We start from the raw sequence: 17,936 nt of genomic DNA on the forward strand, positions 1-17,936 counted from the left end.
ACCCAGTCGAGTCAAATGTTGCTACTTTTCTTTGTTGAGTCTGAAAAGCAGAACTCTTGCAACTTTTGTGTTTCCCCCAACTTTTGGAAGTACATCCTAGCACATTTATTTACCCTCCGGCATATGTAATTATGTTAAGTCTAATTGAGAATAAGTTAAAAGAAAATCTTTACTTATGTTCACATAGAAAATAAGCTCGGTCATTCTTGAACTGCTTTCCGATGATTGGTGTCGTCACACTGTGCCGCTTCTATAAGCATCACATTGCAGGTGATTATCTCTTGGGTCTAAGCATGTTTCACCATAAAAGGAGATTTAAGACCAACTAATGGGAATGGACGATTCTTTCTCAGTTGGGTTGCAGCATAAGACATATTATCAGAAGCAGTGCGCGGGTTTCACATGTGGAATGGTATAATGAGAGGAAAAACATACATCCCAAACTCCAGCATTGGTATTCAAATCACTTTGCAAGCACTCATGTGCTGCTTAATCTCATGCTTGGTGGATCCAATTAACTCTGGAAACAGCACCAGATGTTTTTCATTAAATAAATTAAGACTTTCATACCTATTAATGCATTATTCATAGTATGGAATCACAGATGCAGTACTGTGGGAAAGGATGTGTTCTGCTTCAGAGGATGTTATTAGCTTTGACTCGGGAGGCTGCGAGTCTGTAATACTGTGTGAAAACCACAAGATGGCTGCAAACCACAAGTCATAGACCCAGAGAAGGACAGGATGGTTTCTGAGAACCAGAGACGTCGGCGCAGCCACGCAGAGTCTCATTAAATGATTTCACTGATTGTTCTGGCTGAATGAAAGAACACAAATCAGCCAAAAGAAAAAACTGATTCATGGATCAGACGGTAAGAAAAACCTGCACAGTGATTATTACATAATGTAAAGTGCAACTTCCCCCACACTGCTCTGTCTACCAACGATAACACCCATTGAAGCCAAACAGCCACGTTTAAAAAAAAATGAAAAAATAAGCCTGTATACCTCATATGCATGACATTCACGTACTTCATAACACTTCTTACAGGAAGTTGAAAGAGTAACTGTAATCAAGAGTTTGGCAGCAAAATGAGTTTCTCATCAATCACACCTCAAGCTATGATATCCTGTTTGCTCAGAATGTGTGCACATTTCTATAAATGCCAATTGAGGTTCCTCAGACAAAAAGAAAATATTAAATCCCTCAAATATCCAGTTAAATCAAACAGAAGAGTGTGAGAGAAGACGCTCACGTGTTGTTTAAACATGTCTACACGGTACCGTCGTTGGTGAACCCACACATTTCTGATTTACACAAAGAGGCTGATTTTAGCATCGACACACCACAGCTGTCTGCCCCGACATTATTCTCCACACACAATGCAGACAGGCATAAGGCCTGAGCAGCTGCAGGAACATAAAGAAACTTGTTGAGGAGGCCTGGTCACAACAGAAGCAGCGGGCGGAAAAACATGTCAATTTGAGCTGCATCGAATGTTTTGATGACATGTTCCATTGTGGAGGGATCGTATTAGCCGTGCTGTGCTTGTTTACAATAATGCACCCAATTTTGCTGAAATAATCTCTGGGTAATGAAATCCTGCATAGTTGCTGTCTTATCAAAACAATAGATCTCCAAATTTGGTGGTTTTAAAATGTTGTGATGAATCAAAGGATAAAGTGTTTGAGAAAAAAAAATATCCAGCCCTTAAGCTGTGGAAGCCATTAAAAAGCCACAGGAATGCTTGAAAATGAATGACCAAGCAGCTGGAAACAAGGTTACTTTTAATGAAAAGTTGACTTGTTTTCATAGTTTTGAAAGGGCAATAAATTATTAAGTAGGCGCAGACAGGAAGGGTCTCACAACGATATATGATTAGGGAAGTTTTGGCCTATAATAAGGACTAAAAGTCCTAAAAATCTCAGATTCTGCTGCTTCTGTTTCGACACCATTGTTTAACATGTCTCCCAACAATAAGGAAGCTCAACAGTAATTCACTGGTGAGCCATAAAGGAGCTGAGAAACCCAATAATTGGTTTTAAATAATACAAATCCCAAACACAACATAAATACGAACCCATAAAAACTATTTACTCTCAATCAGAAAGAAAATAAATTATTTAATTTACCCTCCCCGGGGGGAAGAGCATGCAATAAATTAACAAAAAAAAAAAACTAATTGTCTGACTCCATTCATGTACAAGTACCAGTTACCATCCTGTCGTATGATTGTGCACAACCATGTGGTGTAAGAAAACATGTGTGTGTGTGCATGAGATACCACTGACCCCAATAATCCTCTTTCTACCAGCAAACACATCTCTTTCCTGGGTGGAGCTCAGCTGTTGTCCTGGCAACCGGCTGAGTGGAGGAGGCGGAGGGAGCAGCGGCAGATAAAAGCAAACACTCTTGTTTCTCTGTGGGATGTAGTGAGAACCAGTGAAGCAGCAGAGACATGCCGGGGCTGTGTCTCGACCGCACTCATTACATTACTTCTGTCTCCTCTCCTTCATTTCCCTGACAGCTCTCTCAAATAAGTGTGTGTGTGTGTGTGTGTGTGTGTGTGTGTGTGTGTGTGTGTGTGTGTGTGTGTGTGTGTGTGTGTGTGTGTGTGTGTGTGTGTGTGTGTGTGTGCGTGTGTGTGTGTGTGTGTGTGTATGGGTGTGGGGGGGGGGGGGGGTCCTCTCGGCACCCTACTGTCCTCATCACGGGTGCATCTGCCCTTTCCCTCCCCCAGACAGCACTTCTCTTCCACTCTCCTTTTCCCCCCACTTTCAACCTTCCTCTTTCCCTCCCCTCCTCGTCCTCCCCGTCCTCCTCCCACAAAACTCATAATGCTTCCTTTGAACCTGTTTCTCCGTTTGGTGTGATGGAACCTGCTCAGAGATCAGATCAGATATCCTTCATTAGTCCCAACAACGGGGGAAATGTACGTTGTTACAGCAAAAGAACACAGGAAGTAAAGTGGCGAGCACACGATAATAAAATAAAATAAAATGTGCAAAAGTGGTTGAGTAGTAAAATATTATAAACAACATCTCTTCCCCTCCACCCACCCCCCCCCCCCCCTCTGTCTCTTTAATTGTCTCTTTAATTTAGCCAATAAGGTGAAGAAGCTTCTTTGGAGGTATAATAACAGAGACTCCGTTTCTCTTTTTACTGCTTTGTCAGTAAAATATTCACTTTAAAATCAAAAGGTGCTCAACTGGCATAAAATACAAGAAGTACTTCTGTCTCATCTTTTACCTCTCATGTTCTTTTAAAGACTAAATCAGAACAATGACGCTGCGGCATTAAACCAAGAGCTCATAGGTGTGTCTCGCTTCTAGAGCATTATCCCGTTTACTCTTTAAGAGCATTTTAGTAAAAGTAAACCCTTGCAGCAGTGCATGCTTTCCTTAAAAGCATGAGAGTCAAAACAAAACACAGCTTCCCCTGCAGATACGTCTCTCTCCTTCTCAGATGCCTGTTCATTACTTGTCTTGCGATGGCTTACATGTTCTTTGCTTGCTTCTCTACTGCAGAAATTACTGATTTATACGCTGCTTCAATTATCCATTAGGTAAAAGTCTCATTGCTGTGGATGCTTATAAAGGCAGAGGAAGCTTGGACAAGATTAAAGTCTAACGTGTGCATTTGATTTGTATAAGTTGAAAATGACCGAATAAATAAAACTAAACTGAAATCGTTTTTAAGGTAATCAGTATAAATATCCTTGGTTTGACTGACTTATTTACACGGTGCAAATTAATTAACAACAGAAAGGCTTTTGCTGTGATAACGCCACTCCATCAGGGGACGTGAGATTTGGTTCCATAGCGACTGACAAGGTCGCTCCTGTAATTAGATTTATGAAATATCTGGAATAGTTTGTAAGTAAAAAAGAGACAGCAAACACTAAGCCAGACTCCATCATGTCCTTCAATGTGGGAAGAACACGACGCTGACGCCCAGATTCACGAAGAAAATGGTGGTCAAGCTCAAAGTGGGCGGCTCCGGCCGTCGCCATCTTGGTAGTGATGGGCAAGAAATTGGGCATCGTTGGTGGAGTTGAGGAAAGCACGGGTCACGCAACTGACCAGACCGTTAGAAATCCGTTATTGAAGCCCAAATGCAATTCAAACCGGTGAGTTATTAAAGCAATTAGCCACAAGAGGCTGTTTCAGTGATTTCACAACAGCTAAGGGTGTTTTTATACCATTAATGAAAAGCAGTGTCTCGTGGGAATCCAGGCTGAGGCTGCAGGGGGCTATGATGTGCCCCGGTCTTCAGTGCGTGCGGTAGATTGACAAGCGTGTGTCCTCGCAATGCTGGCCCTAAAAATATCAGTAAACTGCCTGACCAAATGGCCTGCAGCTTAGATTCCATGAATATGTTCTAAAAAGTGTTTTTCCTCATCTGAAAAATAAAAAAGTGGCACTACAGCTGCAGCATCATTTTATATATTTCCTTACACAGAAACGGAAAAGACAAAATAAATGTGTTAAGTTAACTTGAAATAAGAAAAGTCTCTCTCAGTATTTATGACTTGCGAGACTTGCAGTGGATGAGAGTTGGTTTAATAGCAGCAATGAGCATTTCCCTGTTAATAATGTATGTGCCATAAAATGCTCATATCCTGTTAATTTCCATTAAAAAACAATAACAGCACTTTTTCTGTTTCCATAAACGGTATATGTTGAGTCACAGGCAACATAAGTGTCTGCAGATCTGATGAAGGAGCTGGAAATGCTCTTGTTCGGCTGATGCTGCTGAAGCTTCTTTTATCATCGAACAAAATGAAAAATGATTGAACATCAGCAAATGGCACACAGAGACAGATTTACCGTTTGTTTTTGTCTGCCGTACTGTCTCACTAACTGCTGTAATTATAAAAGCATATGTCCTTGCTGTTGCCTATTTTATTTTGATAAACAGCAGGGATTTCTGTCATTTGTTTTTTTTAATGTTCTGAAGATTACAGCGTGTGCTGAACAATGTCTGCTCTTCTTTGCCAAGAGAAGGCTGACCGCATGCTTTATAAAGAGACAAGCGGGGACAGATAATGATCATATTTTGCACAAATGCAACTCACAAATATATAAAAAATAATGAGCTCTTTATATTTTAAAATGATAGGACACAAGGCAATGAGATGGAGGTTAAGGAAGTTCAAAATGCAGCTCAGGGTTATCGAGTCGTAACATCATAATGTTGTGAGGGACAGAAAGTTGGGCCCTGATCGTTGTATTACAGTCTACTGCACTTGCACATCAGTGAAACAAGCACAAGTGATTGAGAAAACAGAATGACTTGAAAAGAAAGAATCCAAAGTTGAAAATGAGCTGTCACTTTTCTTTTGAATGATAGAAGGATTCATATAATACTGGCACTCAGTTTTAGGCCATTTATTTATTTCAAGATTTTGTCTTAGAGCTTGTCACAAATGACATGTTTGGCTCTCAACAAGTCTAACTAAGCATAAGCAGCTGTAGGCTTTAACAGTGACAGTCGGGGATACGCACAACACAAATGGCCCTTATCGTCTTGGATACTGAGACTTTACACTTTGTTTACTTTCACGTCGTGACTACAGAGTGATTGAATAATTGATTTGACATTGACACAAGCGAAACTTGTTGACAATCTTTTGATGTAATGATTGTTGTGAATGGAATGAGGATAGAGTAATCTGTAACTTATCGGTATCTGTCAGTCAGTAGGTCACTGACAGGTCATGAACTGAAACAAACTGAGACACAGTTTGCGTCACGTTTTCACAATCTACACAAATATGCAAGTAAATGTGAGCAAAACAAAACATCGATCATGGAGGGAAAGTTAGATTTATTTTTCAGACATTTCCCTGATTTATTCCCTTTATTAATAAGCAGCTTTTTAATCCCTTTTATTTGTTTCACTCTGTTATTTCCATTATACACACACACACACACACACACACACACACACACACACACACAAAGGACATTCACACACATTCATTAGTGGTGAGATGCCGTGTGATGGGGCTCCAACATTTAGGGGTTCAGTGTTTTCTCAAGTCCCTACAGACTGAGCAACTGAAAGCCCTTCTCAATAATACTTCCTGTATTGACCTCTAAAATTACTCAAATAATAACTTTTTGTGCCCCAAGCACAAAAAAGAGTGACAGCCAAAACTGTTGAGAACCCTTGCTGTATACAATAATACCTATAATAACAGGCGGACACTTTTGAAGGACTTGATGACAGGGGTGGTGGGCTGGGACTCTGACATGTGCAGTAGACCACGCAGATACAGACAGATAGATCAGGTTAGCGGGTTAAGATAAACCCTTAGATTTAGAGTTTTATTATGACAAACTGTCCTTTTCTGAGGCAGCTCATGAATGGGCTGCAGAAGTGTACGTGTGTGTGTGCGGGGGTGGGTGACCTATTTATTCTGAACACCATTAACAAACAATAGCATAATGGCTTTTCTTTGTATAGAAACTCCATCCATAAAACTTTACTATTATTTCAGTAATTATAAGCGTACATTGTGCGGAGGTCAGTGGTTTCACTGAAGCCAGTTATATACATAATACAGAATAAATTCAGTGTTAAATTATATCTAAAACAATTAACAATAATGCTAATCTGTGGAATTTAAATGCGGATATTTTGTAAAGACTGAGTGATCTTCAATCACAAGCATGCTTGAGCATTCATGCAGGTTATAAAGTCTTATAGGCTCTGTAAGTATGGAGACTTTCCCCCGAAACAGATAAAACATGAATGATTTTCCACATAATAATGAATGGGCTCCTGGGATAAATCAAAGCGAGCGACAGCAAAGCCATGAATGAACACGCATCTGGAAAAGAGGAACGCTTCCCGAGCCATTAAACTGTTGTTCTCCCTGTCGGCCACCAGGCGACAGTATTTGTCCCTCAAAATATAACCGCTCCTCTCCGGACTGTTGGATCACATGCTGGGAAGGTTTGAAGTTGCTGCTTCATGTCACACACAAAAGTGAATGGCACACGGATGCAGAAGTGACACTGAGGCGACCAGAGTGAAGGAGAGACAATCAGAGCTGATCCACGGCAGCTGGGTGAAGTCCACGCGGCGGGAGAACAAGGAGAAGAAGCGCGCGTGGAGCGGATGAAGATGAGTGCCACGGGAGGCTATAGTATCCCACCACCGGCGTCTCCGATACCCAGCCTTTAGGACGCACGGAGAGTCACGGCACGTTGAATTTGGGCCAGTTGAGAAAGTTCTGCGACTGTGTACAATGTTTATAAATGGGTCTCACCTGAACAGCTCCTCGCGAGACCCCAGTGACACCGTCCTGAACCGCCCACCGTGGGTTACCACAACTTTAGGGTGCTTTCTCATCTTCACGATCGTTGTTGACATCCTGGGCAACCTCTTGGTCATCTTCTCCGTGTATCGGAACAAGAAGCTGAGGAACGCAGGTGAGTCAAGGTCACGGGGGGGGGGAAGTGTGCGCGTGTAGCGACGGAGCAGCGCGCGAGTGAGTAAACTCAGCCGCGTTAAAAACAAAAACAACAACTATGCCACATTTTTAAAGTGACAAGAGTCCCATGTAGGTTGTGACACATACTAAACGTAATAGTTTTAATTATCTAAATGCGTTTTCAGGGTGATATATTCTGTTGCTGTGTTATTGTGACTGGAGGAATTTTGAACGGTTGTCCATCTTTGCCGGCGAGCTGGTCATTACAAATCCGAGCCACCATGGAGATGCGTGTGCTCGCGATAAAATACAACCTTTCAACAACACCATCGTTGTTGTTGTTGTTGTTGTTTTTTTATTCCCTCCCCCTCCCTGTTCTATATAATTACAAACACTTATATATTTGCTCTGACATCTGTTATATTGTTACTGTAGACAACGGCTGATTGTAATGGGCAGCTCCAATCGACCTCGACTTTCTATAGCCTACTTTTGAAGCAGATATAATGTCACTGACCTAAACCAAGCACGCGGGAAGCTAAGCAGGCTCAGAGGAGAGCAAAGCGAAGAGAAACACAATAGCAATTATTGACACAGTCTGAAGCCACGGGGAAAGCCCGACGCTCATCGCTGCACTGCTTATGCTAATGCTTCCCCGGGCTTTTCCACTATCGATGTCACTCCAGCCAGGAGATTTCATTTAATAATGATAATGAAAACAGAATTGTTTGCCAGGTCGACGATGAAACGTGAGCCATGTGTGTGTGTGTGTGTGTTTATGCACACCCCTTCACCGTAGATGTAATTAGGATATGGGCTTTGGCTTAAATTGTACGAGTTTGTACAAGTCTGACACAATAGTGTTTTTCTTGCTCAGTGAAAGTGGTAAAACGCTCATGTTATAGTCAGAGGACAGATGGCTGCTGGGAAAACCCAAGAGGCTCCTGTCGTGCTCAGGTCTGCACAGCTGACTGGCAGCTACACATATCTTGGCTGTCATCATTATAGGCTGGTGATTTGCTAAATACCCTCCTGACATTAACATTTTAACTCACTGCAGAAATGTTAGGTCAGAATAGATTTCCATCATGTGGATAGAGAGCGGAGAACCCCAGTGAGGAATAGGTGTACAATGATATGATTGCCTCTTACTGAGATTTAGAGCGAACTCCCTTTTTGCTTTGCGATTATCAGCGTTTGATAACGCACACATGCAACTCTGCAGTAGTTGCCCTTGATCTTAGTATGTTAATAGAGCTGCACACAACACAGTTTTAGCCAAACAGTCTTAAAATAGATTTGTTTCTGTAACTGAAAATGTACCTGTGCGACTTTGTAAGTCATGAAAGGAGGAGAAACGCATTTAGGAAACTTGTTCTTTGAAGTTAATTGAATAATTATGACTAAATATGTAAGTAAGTCATAATGCAGCAGAAGCAGACATTTAATCCAGTTTGTTAATTTATATAGTCTGCATATTCAACACTTGCATGTTGTATATTGATGAGCATAACTAGCTGGAATCACTATTTATTTATTTATTTATTCAGCTCATTAGACAATTCAATTTTATATTTTTCACGCTGAATTCCGAAATAGCACCCTTTGGAAAAGTCCAACGTTTGAAGATCAAACGGAGGCAAAAACCCGCTCCTTAATTGTGTTTCGCAAAGTTGTCTGTGAATTCTAACAAGTCCTACGCAGACTGATGACGTGGCTCTTCAGGTTCATGCCTTTGAAGCGTATTTGCTACTTTCCATTCGGTTCTGAAGACGTGCATGCCTAACTTTAGGCTCTTACAATTTTCTTTTCAACAAGCCATTGGCAAAATGTATGCGAGTTGGCAGACCTATTGATTCATATGAAAAACATTTCCAGTCCTACTTTCATCACTGTTGGAATGTTTTGATGACGAGTGGGCTGTCAATGCTTTACTCGCCCTTATCTGTGAGAATTTGATGCCACGGATGATTGTTTAACACACAAACGTGAATCTGATTTAGACTGATCACCAAGCTAAACTTTCATGAAATCTCCTCCACGGAAACACAAGTGAACATACATTTTCTTGGCATGAACTAAATGTTCTTAGAGATTGCTCAGCAGTCGAACAACAAGGGGATGGATGAAAAAAACTAATAATGAAATGTACTCGGTGGAAAACCTGGCAGGCGTTGCGATTACATATTGCAGGCGACAGCAGCACTGCTGTCTCTGCATGGCCAAACCTAACATCAGTGCATGCAATGGCCAGTGAGCAAGTGAGAATGAAGCCAACACATGGTGAGCAGTTTGAGCTGCATAACTGGGTACAGAATCAGTGCTGTGAGCTCAGCTCAATACCAATACGTTTAATTTAATGTACCTGTTCTGTTATAGATAAAGACATTTTTAAATGCATGCTGAATTTAAAGATGAGGACAAAGAAAGGTCTCAACTAACTTACTTGACGAGCTGTTTGTCTATAGTGAGACATTACTGTAGCTCGTGGAATAATTATATTCAGTTTCATTAATACAGCGCCGAATCATAACAGAACTTCTCTCAGGGCATTTCTCATATAGAGCAGGTCTTTATAATATTGTTAGATGAGATGGTCTGTGTGGATGCGATACAAAGCCTTTCAATGCCTTTCAATGCCTTTCAATGCCTTTCAATGCCTTGTCATCCTGTAGATTGTGTCCATACATTTTTCTTCGATATGACACTCGGCTTCTCCGCTATGTTTATAAATGTCAAGGAACACAATGTGCTGATTTGGCAGTCTGAGAAAAGGGGTTAACATGCATTTTTAAGCAGAGTGGCAAAGTAGAAAATCTGAGCAGTCCTTGATGGCCAAAGTAAAAAAATAAACAAACAACCCTGTAAGGTTGGGTGTCAGCAGTCTTCACAGTACAACAATGGCATTGTTTGTTTATTATTTTTTTACTGATTGTTCTCAAGGCAGAAAACTGTGAGTGGGCATGGGCGGTTTAAACATACCGACTGACAGACAGAGACACGCCTCAGTGTGCTGATACCCTGGGTAGAGCTCCACATTGCAGCGGCGCTGTCTGGTGACATAGACTTTATTCAGCATTGCTTGGCTGTGTGCCGGCACAATGTTATTCCAGATCGTTCATTAAACCTCTATCTGTTACAGTATTATTTCTCTCAGTGTAATTAGTATATTTAGAAGGATTTATGCAGAGTTAAGTGGTATTTGCATGTGTCTCCAATTAAAATGAACGTTTTTGGTTTCTAAACATCCATCGGCTTTGTCGGAAGATTCCAAAAAGAAATTGTCTCAGCGCTGTGGAGCTTAATAAAGAGATGGCTGTGAAAAGAAAACAAATCCCCTTCTGTAGACGTTGTACGTTGTTTTGCAGCATCATTTTTTATTTCCATCATGAGAGAAATGTTATAAAAGACTTGTTTTGTGAGAAACTGTAATCCTTTAGACCAGGTTGTATCAGATCTGCATGCATCTGTATCACCATTGTATAAGTGTGGTTTTTAAACTGGGGACAAACACGTGTCTTGGTTTGATGAATGCGTTATGCCAGAACAGAACAGAGCTTAACGAAAAACTCATGTCTCTTAGGGAAAAATACTTTTTCTATTAAAAACAAATAAAAGTTGGTTTACGGTCACTTTTCTTTCTTACACTTTGCTTTAATGGTCCACTTGCATCTGACATACCTGGCCATATCTATGTTATCCTTTTTCCTCAGTTTAGTTTTCAAATAATATCAGTTTCTGTCCCCTCTGAAACTGTGTGTTCCCTGCATGGTCAGACAGCAGCTCAAAAAACGTTTATCTTAAAGTCTAGATGAACTTCTTTAACACTGGGAGGCACACGTATCTTAAAAAGGTTGCTGTCGTTGTCGACATGCACAGCGTAATCTATCCTCTGCAGTATCGGTATCGGGTGGCTGTATCATGTCTTCCCACCTCTGATGACAGGGCTGTCCTCTGTGTGAACCCTGCTGTGCCCCTCTTTGGCTCTCGCAGCTACAGTTTCACCCACAGGGACAGAAGACTTTCAACTGTGGCCAGGAAGTTTGGCTGCTTTTATTTTAAGAGTTACTTTACATTTATCCCTTTTCGGTTCATTTGCCACATCAGGAACAAAGCCCTTGTAGCTTTAAGTAGAACTGTAACTGCACTGTTGTGTTGTGTTGTATAAAGTAAAGGAGTCGTTTGTGCAGAGTTTGACACTAGAAGGCTGTTTTCACATTCATCTTCAGGTTGAGATGTTTCTCTGTGCCCACCTTTTTTTTTTTTAGAGTTTTAATCCTTAAGATTTCAGTCCTGGTTGATTTGGTTCCAGTTGAGAGCTTCTAATGTGAAGCAGCTGCGGTTGGATGTTCTTTTTGCATTTGTAGTAACTTAAAACAGCTCTGACACAGTGGGAACCGTAAAGAACCATAAATGGTATCAAAAACTGGGCTGCGTGAAAATCGCAAGGATTTTAACTTGAAGTCTTTAAGTTTAGAGAAGTGACGTAGGATACGTATTGTGTCACTTTAGAAATGAAAACATATTTCATTCTTGATTCTTCAATGAGGCAGAACGAGTGGATAAACCACATTTGAAACTAATTATTATTCAAACGGAGTATCTTTATATGTCATACAACACATATGGAGGGGATCTATAATGTTTCTAATGTGTGTGTGATGCAGATTGTTATGTTCTGTAAAGTATAACAGTATTTTAAAGGAGTTCAAGTTGGCCCTCAATACTGGAAAAGGCCTCAGGTTAAAGAGTAAGCATGGAGTACACATGGTTTGTTATTATTAGATTATCCTCCTTTTTAAAATAACCACAACCTCTCAGCAGTCTCATATTTGCTGCTTTTCATCAAGATTGAACATTTAATTAGAATTTGATACCATCCTGAATGTTTACCCTGGAGTTCATTAGAACTTGAAGAACATGCAAACTTTGTTTATCTTATTAAAGCCCATATGTGGCTATCATTCCTACTGTTCACCAACAGATATGCGAAGGCGCGGGAGTCCTAGCTGATCACTGGGTTTGTCAGTCTCTGTGGTGAAGGCTGTGATAAGCATGTGAGTGGCACAGTATGGCGGAGCAGCTTAACCGTATCTGCACTGAAAGAAAAAAAAAAAACCCACAGACTAATTGGGGACCCACAGCAGCCAGCAGGTCATGACTTTGCAATTAATTTATAGTTTGCCCGAGCTGAATAAATGAACATGTAGTGGGAGAGGATAAAGATCTCCTTCTTTCACTCATGAGGCACTAACTCCCAGCTATAGATTAGTCAATGCCCCTGCTGTCAGCCAGCACACAAAGAAAGGAGCGCTGCTATCTTCCCCGAGGCTGCTTTTCACCTGATAACTTACAGTCAGTTTTAAACTGTTTCTTTCGGTGCTCCTGTGTGTCCTAAAGCATGCTAAAGACGTTATATGTTTTAATTACGCCTGGCTTGCAGATCTACTTTGTACGGATTTCCTCTCAGCGGGCTTTTTGGCTATCCACAAGGATTAAAACTCAAACATTGGATCACACACAGATCTAATTAGGGAGCGTGAAAATATGCAGGGCTGTGACTCCGCTACTAGGATTGTGTGCATGATGTTATCGTCCAGATTGTTTGCTTCTGCCTTTCACTCTATGACGATACATGTTGGTGGAGATCAAGACAGCAGATTGGTGCGAGCCTGTCATACAAAGCAGACGTGCAGTGAAAGAGAGAGAGGCTTACATTTTTATTGTGAGAAAGACACAGCGTTGCTCATTTCAGTCATGTTAGTGTGTTGCTTCTTGGCAGGTGCCACCTTGTCCTGAGAAATACAATTTGACCCAGCATGTGTTCATTTGACGTTCACTTTACAAGCTTCCTCAGCTTCAAGACAATTTCCTGATCTTTCTAATATTTACAGGATTATCTGCACACACAAAGCCCGTCTGAAGTGATCTGTTCTGTATATATGATGTGCTGAATGATAAAGATGTAGGCTGTGTTCTTCACTTTCTGTTTCTTACTTTTCTGGTTTGCAGCGCATTCCTCTCGCCAAGTTTTGCGCCTCATCTCAGTCTCTCACCTTCTTTGTACTCCTCCTCCTCCCAAGCTTACTCACCCTAACACGCACACTCAATTTTTCTTTTCTTTTCACTTAAATTTGACCTCCCAGGCTTCATATTCCATGACACCCTGTCTGTTTGTATCACTGAGATCCGATACCCCCACCGTTTTCTTCGGACGTTATGTTGTCAGACCACATACCTGCAGAGGAATTCTGCCAATAGCGCTTTGCATCAAGCCAGTCAGGCAACAAGACGGTTATCACACAGACCCTGTGGATTGCAGATTATATAATGGTCAAGTGGACAAAATGAGTTAAGCTTGTTATTATAATAAGTGTTAAACAACTACCAGCCTGACATGGTTGAATTTAACGAGAGCAGGCGTCTGGCATCTGGCCTTCTCCGCCGCGGCGCTCTGTGCATGTTTCCTTTCTCTTGCTCTCTTTCTGTCTCTGTCTCACACCTTCACGAGGAGAGCATGTCTTCACTTCCAAAGGAAAACACAAAGAGACTGTAAATACTTGTACAAACAAGAGAGTATATTTGCAGCCATTTAAAATTCCATCTCCATCACTCTAGCTTCACCCCCCCCCCCCCCCCCCTCCATCCTCTTCCCATGCTTCCCTGTGCTATTTTTAATCATTTACAATATTATACAGTGAAAACTTCCTTCTGCTTGATAGGAGCTGGGGATGACGCACATGGGAAGCTTAGGGCAGTGAGATCAAGTAAAACCTAATGCTCATCCAAGGAGAACTGTGCATAACGCATGCATACTGTAGAGTGCTTACTGTAGAGTGGGATTTATTTGATTACACACACATACTCGAGGTGGCAAGAGCTCAGAGGTTAGAGATGCTGGCTGGTGATGACAAAGGGTGCCAGGTTGAATCCCAGTTGAGAGAACCCAAACAGGAAACAGAAACGCTCTCCTCTGTGCGCAATGTGCCCTTGAATAAAGCACTTAGTCCACCATTGCTACTCAGTGGCCAAAAGTGGAAGACTGTAGTTGTACTCAGCAGCTTCCAGCTGTGAATGCGTCAGATTGTATGACCGTTAAAACAAGGCACTGATGAAAAAAAGGAAAATATGCAGCGCCAGTCAATCCTCAGATAGAATTTTGAGAAAAGGAAAAACAAAGAAACTGACCTCCTTATTATCTGAATTCATTCTCCCTTTACCTCTGTCATTATTGTGATTTTGTTATCAAAGTTAATAGGTCTAAAACCAGGACATGATTCTCCCATTGGACTACCAAGAAAGCAGCTCAATCAGAAAGCCTCCGAACTCTCTAGGACACAACAGTGTGATTCAGTTGAATAGCACATAATGATGATTATTATGGCAGACACATGGATGATGTTTGATGTAACCCTGTGAACACTGTCCCATTCAGCCTCATCAGACCACTGTTTCTGGGTGCAAGCAACGTGGTTTATCAGTCAGACACAGCACTGTTCTGCATACACACTCCAGACTGCAGCGTTTTAAACAATTTAACTGAGTACAAAGCAAAGAAGTGAAGTGAGGGCATAACATTATAATATTAATCCTCAGGTTAGAAAGTTGTTATAAAATTCATAAGTAGGTTTCAAAAAAAGTCCGAAATAGGAATAAAACATTTAATTTGTTTAATATGATCTCCAAAATGTTTTCCTTTCCTTTGCTTTGCTTCCTTAAGTCCCTCTTAAAAGCCCATGTGATTGTGGATTTCTGTGTCCAATCAATTTATAAATATTGGAGTTTTTATGACCTTTTAATCTTTAAAAAAGTTATGTAAAGCTGCAAAAGGTGGTCACTTAAGAAGCAATCCGTTTACTACTCTAATCCCAATTTTATTGGTAAAAACTAATGTAGCACTGTCACTTTTACTTTGTTAAAATACCCACTTCTAATGCCATTCTTCTTATCGAATTAGGTTATTAAAGCTGCTCTAATGCATGTTTCTATATTACAATTGGATCACATGTGTAATGTGAAAGGTGTGAACTGGAGGGACACACCTAGATGTACAGTATGTAGCTTTACAGCTTTGTTGTGAGTCACTCTCACTGCTCTCGACAGCGTTGTTTCCAGCAACAGGGGATCTGTTTTCAGTGAAAAGGCTCTGATTATCTCACGGCACAGACAATGTTGGCGACTACCTGGTGAACACAGTGGAGCATTTAGCTGCTAAAATCAAATATGGGATAACATTCAACAAGTGGACGCGAATACAAGCTTATGTGGCTCTGTATTATCTGGATGTGTATCTGGGCAATAACAGCAAATCCTATCATCAACTGCAAAAGCCACTCATCCATGTAATTCAGTCTAATCACCAATTCCATTTTCAGATCGCTATTAGGCAGCCAGGGTCCAATTCAGTTTGTCTCTGTTTTGCATCATTTAAAATGACTTAATTCAATATCCACTTGATATTACTGACTCCGCTGTAAATGAGTGTGTTGTTAAGGGCTCCTACTGTGGGTACATGAGTGTCAGTGACTCCTGTGCACTCATTCTCAAGGCGTATGTTATGAGACATTCTTTGTGGTCTGTCACATTTGTATTTCTAAGTAATTAGTTAAGTCGTACGCGTCCTTTTTAATGAGCAAGAGCTTAGTGTGTGAGAGTTCCTCATCGCTGTATGCTTTCCTTCACTGACCCATAAACTGTGATTTTTGGACAGCTTTTCAACAGCGTTTTTCGGTAGTCCCACTTAGTGGTGCAGAGGGGTCCACTCATTTTCAAGGCGCGGATTATGAGACATTCTTTGTGGTCTGTCACATGATTTTCGAACATTTCGTTCTTCTAATGAGCAAGAGCTCAGTGTGTGATATCTCCTTATCACAGTATTCATTCCTTTACTGGCCTATAAAATGCTCTCTGATTATTGTCTTTTTAGTGTCTTTTGTCACTCTTTGAGACAAACTCACACATTGCTTAGGTTCATTCCAGCGTTCTGTGGCTGCCGTCCAAAATCAATATGAAATTAAGCGGTGAGAAGTTAGATTTTATTGCTGTTCAGTGCTCAGTGACCTAGTCTAATACTCCGTTTCTATGATAATATGAGAATTAACTTGTGTGGCATGTAGTATTATGAAGAAATAATCTTATATATTTTATTAAAAATATTGTAGTGTGATAAAACTCTAGATGTGAGTAGATATAGATGATATCATTTGTTGCTTGGGGATGTTTATTAAAACACTCTTTGCTGACTCTGCTGCCACATTCAACCTAATATCTTATAAAATCAAATTTCAACTAGAAACGCTGTGTGTATGAGAATGAACGCCAGAGTAGATATTTCTGTTTTGTTGTGGTTGCTATTCACTGACTTGAGTACAAGTAGATACAGAAAGGCAAGTGGTGGGGAAGTTAATTGGTCACATCAAAATAGTGGCCTGGGTGTAGGAGGGGCCTTATCCCTTAACCCCACGGTAGGTAGGTACCAGTGTCTTGAAGCAGATTCAGGCAGCCACTGGTAGCCAGTGAAGGGAATGGAGGAGCGGTGTAGTGTGGGAGAACTTCTGTAGGTTAAAGACAAGTCGGGCTGCTGCATTCTGGCTGAGCTGTAGAGGTCGGAGTCCAGCCAGGAGGGAGTTGCAGTAGTCAAGGTGTGAGGTGACAAGAGCCTGGACCGGAACCTGCGTCGCCTTCTGGGTCAGTAGGGATTATCCTCCTGATGTTGTATAGAGAGTGTCTGCAGGAGCGGGCTGTTGCAGCGATGCTGGCATTGAAGGACAGTTGGTCGTCCAGTGTCACACCGAGAGTACTTGCAGTCTGAGTCGGGGAAATAACCGAGGTGCCAATGTTGATAGTAAGGTCTTGGATGGGAGAGCCCTTCCCCGGAAGGGGAATCAGTTGAGTGTCAGAATCAGTTGAGTGTCATCTGCGTAGCTGTGGTAGGAGAAACCATGAGAGTAAATGACAAAGTGAAGTGATTTGGTATATAGAGAAAAGAGTAAGGGACACAAGACGCAGCCCTGAGGAACCCGAGTGGTGAGTTGACAGGAGTCCGACACAGATCCTCTCCAAGTTACCCTGTAGGTGCGGACTCTGAGATAGGAGGAGGGCAGTTTCAGTTTACTGGCCTGCCTTGAAACCCGGTTGGTACAGGGTCAAGAAGGTTGTTCTGATGAAGGTAACAAGAGAGTTGATTAAAAACTGCACGCTCACGTGTTTTTAAAAATAAAAGTAAGAAAAGAGACAGGTCTGTAGTTGGCCACTCCACAAGGGTCAAGTGTGGATTTCTTTGTGAAACTTTGTTCTTTTATATGTACGTATGAATAAGGGATGACATTTAGTGGACTAAATCGTAATTTCATGGAGATGCATCACTGGATCGTCCTATATCTGCTCTGAGCTCTAGGGAGGATGGGAGGATTTGTTGATGCCAGTGCACAACGAGAGCATGTTATGGATGAAGTCATTAGGATTCAAGCATTTATTTCTATTTACATACGGT

The 17,936-nt window shown here is 41.3% G+C and overlaps 1 protein-coding gene across 1 annotated transcript in view; it reads left to right on the forward strand.

The window, feature by feature from the left end:
* The first annotated feature begins 6,924 nt into the window (after positions 1-6,924).
* The window catches only part of mtnr1aa (melatonin receptor 1A a), a 29,377-nt gene continuing 18,365 nt past the window's right edge, over positions 6,925-17,936 (forward strand). The window contains exon 1 of the mRNA XM_029440894.1: positions 6,925-7,442. Within this exon, the coding sequence (XP_029296754.1) occupies positions 7,259-7,442 (184 nt within the window). The 5' untranslated portion in view covers positions 6,925-7,258. The remainder of the gene's footprint in view (positions 7,443-17,936) is intronic.

Source organism: Cottoperca gobio, chromosome 1 (genome assembly GCF_900634415.1).
Source record: "Cottoperca gobio chromosome 1, fCotGob3.1, whole genome shotgun sequence".
In the NCBI taxonomy this organism is placed as follows: Eukaryota; Metazoa; Chordata; class Actinopteri; order Perciformes; family Bovichtidae; genus Cottoperca; species Cottoperca gobio.